Source organism: Helianthus annuus, chromosome 17, assembly GCF_002127325.2.
Source record: "Helianthus annuus cultivar XRQ/B chromosome 17, HanXRQr2.0-SUNRISE, whole genome shotgun sequence".
NCBI lineage: Eukaryota > Viridiplantae > Streptophyta > Magnoliopsida > Asterales > Asteraceae > Helianthus > Helianthus annuus.
The window spans coordinates 97,261,324-97,270,209 of NC_035449.2; the positions used below are offsets into that span (position 1 = coordinate 97,261,324).

At 37.4% G+C, this 8,886-nt stretch overlaps 1 protein-coding gene across 1 annotated transcript; it reads right to left on the reverse strand.

The window, feature by feature from the left end:
- Positions 1-1,219: 1,219 nt before the first annotated feature.
- On the reverse strand, positions 1,220-2,549 carry LOC110923209. Its single transcript, XM_022167368.2, has 2 exons — positions 1,927-2,549; positions 1,220-1,821 (listed from the first exon to the last, which is right to left on the reverse strand). The coding sequence occupies exons 1-2, from the start codon at positions 2,267-2,269 to the stop codon at positions 1,739-1,741; spliced, it is 426 nt and encodes a 141-aa protein (XP_022023060.1). The 5' UTR covers positions 2,270-2,549; the 3' UTR covers positions 1,220-1,738.
- Between the last annotated feature and the right edge of the window lie 6,337 nt (positions 2,550-8,886).

The following is an 8,886-nucleotide window of genomic DNA, read 5'->3' on the forward strand; positions in this document are numbered from 1 at the left end:
GAAATACGAGTTTTCGTTCGTTCAAAACTTTGTATGTTCTTGCAAAACGTGCATGTCTTTCCACCCCCGAAAACATTTATAAAAATGTAAAACAGTAAAAAGTGGGGGTTATGAACTCACCTGAATTGCCTTGTGCGAAGCTAGCTAATTACGACTTCGTGATGTCGTTTCCAAGACTTGACTTGCTAACGTGCATTCTACAATATTCCTAACACGGAGTATCTAATAAGTTTCTAAGTAAATGCGGTAACTACACTACGTGTCACCGAGCTCTACCGAATCGTTAATCGAACTATTCAACGGTAAGTAGTTAACTTATCGGGAATGATTAAGTCATATCTGATAAGTATCGTTATATTGTCGATAATAACCAATAAGTCTTGACAAGACTTGATTCTCGAGAGATTTGAAATTAAATAAATATTTATATCAAAATATATAAATATATCGTTAAGATCGCTTGTCATCCCGAGAAGTCGTACGTGTATAAAAGAATATTTAAATGAAAATAATATATGGCAAACTCGTATTATATATCGCGTTTCGTATGATCTTTGTCAAAATATCCGTATATGCCGTTTAGGCGTATAAAATAAATATGAAAAGTTATATTTATTTTATAAAAGAATCGTCGTTGGAAGTTTGAAATAAATATATAAACTATATTTATTTTATAAACGAATACAAGTCGTTTGATGTTTGCAATAAATATAAAAGCTATATTTGTTTTGCAAAAGAATCGTCGTGAAACAAATACGTAAACTATATTTATTTTTATAAAAGTATTCGTATTGTTTAATACTTGAAATAAATATACAAACTATATTTATTTTGTAAAAACGAATTCATGTTGTTCGACATTTGAAATAAATATATAAAACTATATTTATTTTATAAAGCGAAGATGTGTTCGGCATTTGAAACAATATAAATAATTATATTGATTTTATAAAAGACTTGTCGGATTTTTGGAGTTTAAAATAAATATAATAGCTATATTTATTTGTTGTAAATAATTTTCGAATCGTTGTTTTCATGCGTTGTAAAGTGTCGTAGAAGTAACGATGTATTTTTTAGGAAAAATAAGTAACATTCCGATTTGTTTTGTGTTATAATAAAACGTAATTATTTTACGGATTTTCTCGAAAAATGGGCAGAGTTTCCTCTGTTTTTGGACCACCCCGACAACACAAGTTGTCATTATTTTAACAAGATTCAATCAAGATTCAATAATCAGCATAAGTAAGTTTGTAAAAGCGACAACATATAAATTAAACACTAATATGTTCGGTTTAAGCTCGATATCGCGTATTCAATTAAAAACTATATAAAAACAACATATTCACTGTTAAAACTTTACCATCTTCTCGTGTCGAATGCTAACGGAGTTGACCGAGTTAACTCACTTGTTGACCTGAGTCGGACCGAGTTGAACTGAGTTGACTCGGTTTGACCGAGTCAACCTGAACCACGAACCGCGAAACACCCGAAATAAAACCCGAATCGTCCCGTGACTGAGCCGTGACCCGAACCGCCACGACGCTGCTGATTTTGACTATCTTTGACTAGCTTTGACCGGGTTTGACTGAGTTTGACCGAGACCCAAATGTTGACCCGAACCGCACCGAGACACCCGAACCGGCTGAATCTAAAACTCGAACCCGAATCCACACTAATTCTGAACTATTACCAAAACAGGACCCGGACACGGATCTGAAGTGCACCACCCCCAATCTGATCAAACCAGAACCTGAACCAAAACGGAACACCTCCACCATCTCTGCCACGTCGTCGATCTGCCGGAACCACATCGGTGAAACTCTTCGGAACCAACCGCCATCACCATCAACAACCCTCAGTTATCATCATGATCAATAATCAGAAAGTAAAAGAAAAAAGGAAACGAGGGTGTTGTGAGCGGTTTACCGGAAAAGGAAGTGTCGTCGGAGGTACCACTGCCGCCGTGAACCACTGTCACCGGCTCCGTCGCCGTCGATGGTTGAGCCGACCATCTCTTTCTCTCTCTCATCGCTCTCTCTTCCTCTCTCTCATCGCTCTCTCTTCCTCTCTCTCCGTCTCGTCTCTCTTTCTCTCCTGTCTCTGTCTCTGCCGTCGCACCACCATCGGACTGTGGTGGTGGTGGTCGTTCCTGTTGCTCGGAAGAGGGGGGTTTAAGAGGTGAGGGTTGGGTGTTTGGGTGAGAGAGCTCGTCGGTGAGGAAGGTGGCGCCGGAGCTCGGTCGGAACTCCGACTTCGGTTGCCGGTGCATATGCCGAGAGAGAGAGAGAGAAAGAGAGAAGACATGTGGGTGTGTGTGTATGTTGTGAACAAGGAGGGGAGAGTGGATGATTATTGTTGTCTGCTATTTGAAATCGAGAGAGAGAGAGAGAGAGAGAGAGGAGACCTTAATTCTTCTGTGTGTAAGCTTGAGAAGATGAAGTTATGTGTTGAGAGAATTGTGTGAGATCCAGATCATGTGTGTGTATTGTGAAGAAAGAAGGATAAAGTTCCTTTATAGAGATGGTAGATGTCTCAAGATCTAGTAAAAATCTTGTAGTAATTTTGGACAGATTTGCTAAGATTTAGAAAAATCTTATAGATTTTGATAGGATTTAGTAGGATCTTGTAGGATTTGTAGAGATCTTGAGAGATTTAATATATTATGTGCGGGTTTAAGCTTGTGGGTTTTGGGCTTGGGCCCAGGGCCCACAAGTCCATCGCATGTGTAAGTGGCCCGTAATTCCTACGAGACCCGTTATCAAAACCCGAAATCACCGTAGCCTTGAAAAGAATAATACTTCAGAGTTAAAAACGTATAAAAATAATGTTGGTATCCGTCGTAGTCGCGATCGTGCGTCGATAATGGTAATAATCGCGAAAAATTATATTGTTGCGGTCTTTAATCCGTTTTTCGATCCGGTTTCAACTGTAGTTACTAAAATTAAATTACGAAGCTAAAATATATCGTAAAAATTTAATATTTGTCGACGTTGTCAGTATTCTGTTCGGTTTCAATCCGTTGCCGTTTAACGTTTTACAGGTTTCTCTGCAAACCACCGTTCGCACTGTAAAGTCGGATAGGCGTTCCTAGGCACTCCAAATGCCTAATTTAGTTAATTTGCGCTGTAAACACTATTTATCATCGTGTTAAACACTTGTTAATCACGTAATTAAGAGCCGTAAATCATCGGTTGTCACAGGGTCGAACTGAGGGAAAAAGGTATTAGGGTTATTTATGAGATTCTGAAATTGCCAGTCAGTGGTCCACCATTCTTCCAGCTCTCCTTGTAGAGGTCGGGGGTTGACAATGGGATCTGGGATAGCAGGCTCTAGATTAACTGGAAGTTGTGATTCAACTGGGTAATTGAAGAGGTTTTCATCGGCAGGTCCGATGAGGTCACTAAGTGCCAGTTTACGATCCAGCTCCTCCCATGATGGCATTTCCTGGGCTTGCCTGGAACTCTCCCCAATCTCTATTCCTTTGCCTTTATCCTTGGGATCCTCAGTCTTTATAACTTTCTGTACTGCTGGTCTCTTCCTACGCACACGCCTCCAGCCTACAAACCTTCTGTCAGTGCATGCGTCTGTCGACTTCGTCTTGTATCGAGTCTTGTATTTAGAATGTTAGATCTGGGCACGTAGTTCGAGATAGAGTTAATTCCGTTTGAATAGCTAATTCCGCTTGAAATGAGCTGGAGGTAATTCCGCGCGGAATTAGATTCCGCATGGAACTCTAATTCCGTTTGGAACTCACTAAAGCGGAATCTCATGCCTATATATAGCAGTTCAAACGAAATTACATGTAACAATTCCGGTTTGTGCAACGAAGTGCTGTCGGAGTGTCGTCTTGCTGTAAATTGTTATCAGATCAATAAAACCGACAGTTAATGAGTATATCTTGCTGAATTGACCTCAGTACGTCTGTTTCCGCCTTTCGTACTGAGTATAAACTCTTCTGATCGACTCGTTCAGGTCTGAAAACGATCCTACAAGTGGTATCAGAGCTCAGGAGGAAGAGTTCATACCAATTCAGCTACAAATTTTGATTTCTACACCTTCTTTTTCAAATTGAACTTGTTTTCACGGTCAAAATGCTTTGATTTTTGAATATCATGTGCGCTTTTATGTATTAACAAACCCTAGAAAGTTTCAGAATTAAAATCGGCCTATAACTTGTGCAATTTGACATAATTTCGCTTGAAATTGCATAGTTCCGCACGGAATTAGAGGGTATTTCCGCATCAAAAGTTAATTCCGTTTGAAAATTCAAACGAAATTAGCTAATTCCGCTTCTGGTGATAATTCTGTTTGGGTAATTCCGCACGGAATTAATAATTCCGTTTCTGGGGAGTAATTCCGTTTGAGTTAGTTCGCACGGAATTAGTGATTCTGCTTGAAAGTTTGTTTCCGTTTGATAATCCCGCACGGAATTATAATTCCGTTTAAAAGTGTGTTACCTCAAACGAAATTAGGGTAATTTCGTTTCAAGTTAATCCCGTTTGAAGGGAATTCCGTGTGAAGTGTATAATTCCGTTTGAACAGTCAGTTTTTGTAAACTTTGAAAATCCAAAACATGGAAGAGGAATTTTATAACGCCTTTGCTACCCCGATCATAGTTACTCAGCAGGCAATGTTAGAAAATGAAACGGGGACGATGCAAAAACCGCCTAAGCTCATGAACATTGAGGAATATAAAGGTTGGGAAGGACGGTTTGAAAACTGGGTACAAGCGAATTATTTGGATGCTTGGGAATGTGTCGAAACGAAATATGTTAGACCGACGAATGACGACGAGGAGGAGATTGCGATTAAAGATATGAGTGCTGATGATAAAAAGAAATATAAGAATGAAAAGATGATGTTAAGTTTGCTACAACAAGTTGTGAAAGAATACATTTTGGTCTTATTGCAACATAATGGAAGTGCTTATTCGATTTAGAAAGCTTTAAGATCAAAGTTTCTTCTAAAGGATCAAGTAGCAACACAATTTTTTCATCATATCCATCATTTGATCCGAACATTTCAACAACAAAGAACGGAAAGAAGCTACAATGCAACATTGTACTAAATCTGGAGAATGATCAGGATTATTCTGAAGAAGCTGTGAAAAGTCACATGTCTTTGTTAGGAATGGTGTTAGAGTCCTATGGAAGTTTTGTTGCAGGTCTAATTGGTAATCCAATGCTTACAAAAGAGGATTACGATCAAATTGACGCTGAGGAGATGGAATTGATGGACATTAAATGGTGTTTGGCGAGTGTGTTAAGACGAGCTGAGAAATTTAAGCAGATCATAGGAAGAGATGATTTGCGTGAAGCTAATGTTTCTACTTTAGATTTTGATAAATCTAAAGTCACTTGTTTTCGTTGCAGGGAAAAAGGACACATCAAGAGGGAGTGCACTAATCGCAAAGCAAGTGGAGCTCAAAATCCATTCAATAACAATGATTACTACCGAAAGGCCATCTACCATCAAGTTGCTCAACAACAACAAGAACCACACGTAGCTCATGGAAGAAAAGTAATAGAGGATTCTTCAAAGAGCATGTTTGGTGAATCAAGAAAATTTCAGTTGGGACAAATATGTTTCACCCGACAGCAAAGCATGCCTAATCGATCAAGATGATGAAAAGTTACCAGAAGGCTTTAGCCGAGAAAATTTCAACTGGGATGATTATGATCCAAACAAAACTTCAGATCATAAAGGTTTTGTTGCTCGAATTGAAGAAGATAGTGATGATGGTACTGAGTATTATGCAAAAAGGATGGCTAAGCATTTGAAACAGATGGAAGAAAGTGATAGTGAAGATGAGAGAACTAAGAAGAAAAAGAAGAAAGTTAAGACACCGCTCAGCAGTGATGATGAAGATGTTCCGCTGGTCAGAAGAAAAGTGAAAGAAGTTATAGCTTTCAAGGTTGATGAAGAAGCTGATGCAAGAAAGAGTCCAGTAATTTGTGAAAACTGTGAAGCTATAAAGAAACAAAACAGTGTTTTGATTCCCAGTATGAACAGATTGAAAGAGTCTTATGATGTACTGAACAAAGCCATGAATATGTACAATGACACGAGTGAAGAGCAGGCAACAACAATGAAGACACTTCAAGGAGCGTTTATGATAAAACCGAAAGTTGTGAACAATAACATAGAGAAGTGTGCTATGCTAGAGCAAAAACTGGAGACTCAAAGAATTGAAACTGAAAGAGTTAATCGTTTATTAAAAAGTTACTCATGTACTTCTTATGTCATTGACAGGATCTATCCAACGGTGGAAGGCATGAAGGTTTTTGAGGAAGACTCTCCTGAAGAGAAAAAGATTGACTCAAAAGAAGAAACCTCTAAAGAAAAGACATCTGAAAAGAAGAAGGACACGAAAGTAAAGAATTGTGGTAAGAAACAGGGTGTCAGTTACAACAAGTGTCCACCCCCGCTTAAAAATGGATATTTGCCAAGAAATCCAAATTCTGAAAGAGTCAAAAAGGCAATAAATTTACAATTGGAGTCTGAACCTTCAGTCAATTTGCCAGAAAACATTGATGTCACGTTTACATCGTCTGACACTAATCAACAATCTCAATTGATGAAGAAAGTGGTGGATCATGTGTTAGATAACGATGAAACCGAGGAGTCAAAGTCGGAGTTTATATCAGAGTCAAAGTCTAAATCCAGCACTCCGAGTCAAACCGAAAAACAGGGAAAAAGAGTTTACAATAAAGAATTCCTGTTATCAAAATCTAATTTGAATGAAGAACCAATAAAAGTGGCTTATACTTTGAATGATTCTGACAAATTATATTCTGATGAGGAATTTCCAATAAGAGGTGTCAAACCAGAATTGATCAAAAAGGTCTTCAAATAACAGAAATTAATATTTCTGAAATAAAAGATGTAAATCTTACTGATAAACCTAAAAAATACACCTCAAGAGTTCAACAAAGTTTAAACAAGAAACAAGGTCACGGTTCTGGTTCTGGTTTTCAAAAGAAACCAAGCCATAACGGTAATTTCAAAAAGAAAAGGATTAGGTTTTATTCCACCAGAAAATCATAAAAATGAGAAAAAATTATAAACCAAAAACAGTATTTGTTTCAGGTGCAAGCTCAGAAGAAGAAATGAAAAGCTCATTCTGGAGGCAAACAAACCGAGAATTCCTTGCTAAGAAGAAGCAAGATGAAGTGAAGAGTGAAGCTGTTCAGAAGAAAGAAATGAGAACCTGTTACCAATGCAACACAGCTGGTCATATTGCCAAGGATTGTTCTAAGGCAATACAATCAAAACAGGGAGTTTCTCGTAAGCTAAAAGAAAAGATAGTCGAAAATGAACCACCAACCAAATTGTTTGTTGTTTTCAAAAATTCAAAGTTTAAAGTTGGTGAATGTTCAAAAAGATTTTATAAAAAAAGAGCAAATTCTGACAACCAAAAATGGGCTGTTAAGAAATCTGAGAATGGTTTTAGCAATGATACTGATTTATCAAAATCAGAGGAGCTATCTTCTGGCGATGAGTCTAATTCCACAAAGTCAGAGGAGCCACAGATTGTTTCAAGATGTGTAGAATCAGTTCCTGCAATGGATGATGCAAACTTTCCACCATTGAGGGCTGAAAATTTCAAACAAAAGGTTGGAAAAGTTGAGATTTCAAATCAATTCTTTGTTGAAAAGAAAGAATTTGATGTTGAAAAGGTCTTTAACCCCACTGTGCAAAACATGTTTGAAAAAATGATTGACGGAAAGGTAAAGGGGGTTAAAGAGTTCTATGAGAAAAAAGTTGAAAGGTAAGAAACCGAGTGTTAGTGACTCGAAATCACCCAAGGTTGGTCAGGCTTGGGTGGATATATTCTTTGTTTAAAAACCTGACTTACCGGAGCTCCCAAGTGGGTAATCATGGCGCATGAATCGGCATCTTTATTGAAATGTTTTTAAAATGATTAAGTGTGACTTGTCGGAGCTCCCAGGTTGGTAAGAGTGGAGCAGAAATCGGCATCATTCTTTATATCAGGTTTGATTGTTTTTACTTACAAGTGGTACAGAGGTTTGTTCTGACAAAGTGATTAATCAAGGTCATTAATTTAAACTTGATGTGATCTTTATACAAGTGGTTGAAAAACAATGTGATGATCCCCGAACCTACAAGTGGTAAAATCAACAAAACTTATTTTCCGAAAAAACCATTTTGATTAAAACAAACTTAAGTGTTTTGAAATCATAATGGGAAAATAGTTTGTTGTGAGGGGGAGTTCTGATTTATGCCAAGTGGATGGCGAATTGAAGCAATTCACAACAGTTGTCAATTTTCTTGTACAGTTTGTTTTCAAGTTTCTTTAAATGTTTTTTAATTTTAGGGGGAGTAAGAAATTTCAGAAAATCCAAAACATTAGAAAATTTGAAACATCCAAAAACATGATAAAAATAAAAAATGAGTTTTGATGTGAAAAGAGGAAATGATAGTACATCAGTGGACTATCACAACATGCTAAAGAATTGTAAAAGTCAAGAAGGTGATAAACAATCTCACTGTGGATGTGCCAGTAGGTTTTTATACATTTAGTAGATTGTTTTCGAGATATAAACATAAATTCAAACTTGCTTATCTCATGGGTAACATTTTTTTTGGATATATGTGTAACCCCCAAAATCTTGTTTGAAAGGTCCCTCTTTCTGAGATACTAGGTCTTTATACTCAGTGATATCTGGGGTATTATTCTGGGGCTTCTGATTTTGCGGAAGCAATGGCCTAGTCCTCGTATAATACTTTGCAAATTGCTTGAAATATAGCATCACCTTCAGTACAAAAATGATGAAACATTGAAAAATGCTAATCATGTGCTGTTGAAGAAAAGATTCTCTAAAGGGAACACACCTAAAGTCGAGCCGTCATCTCTCTGCTGAA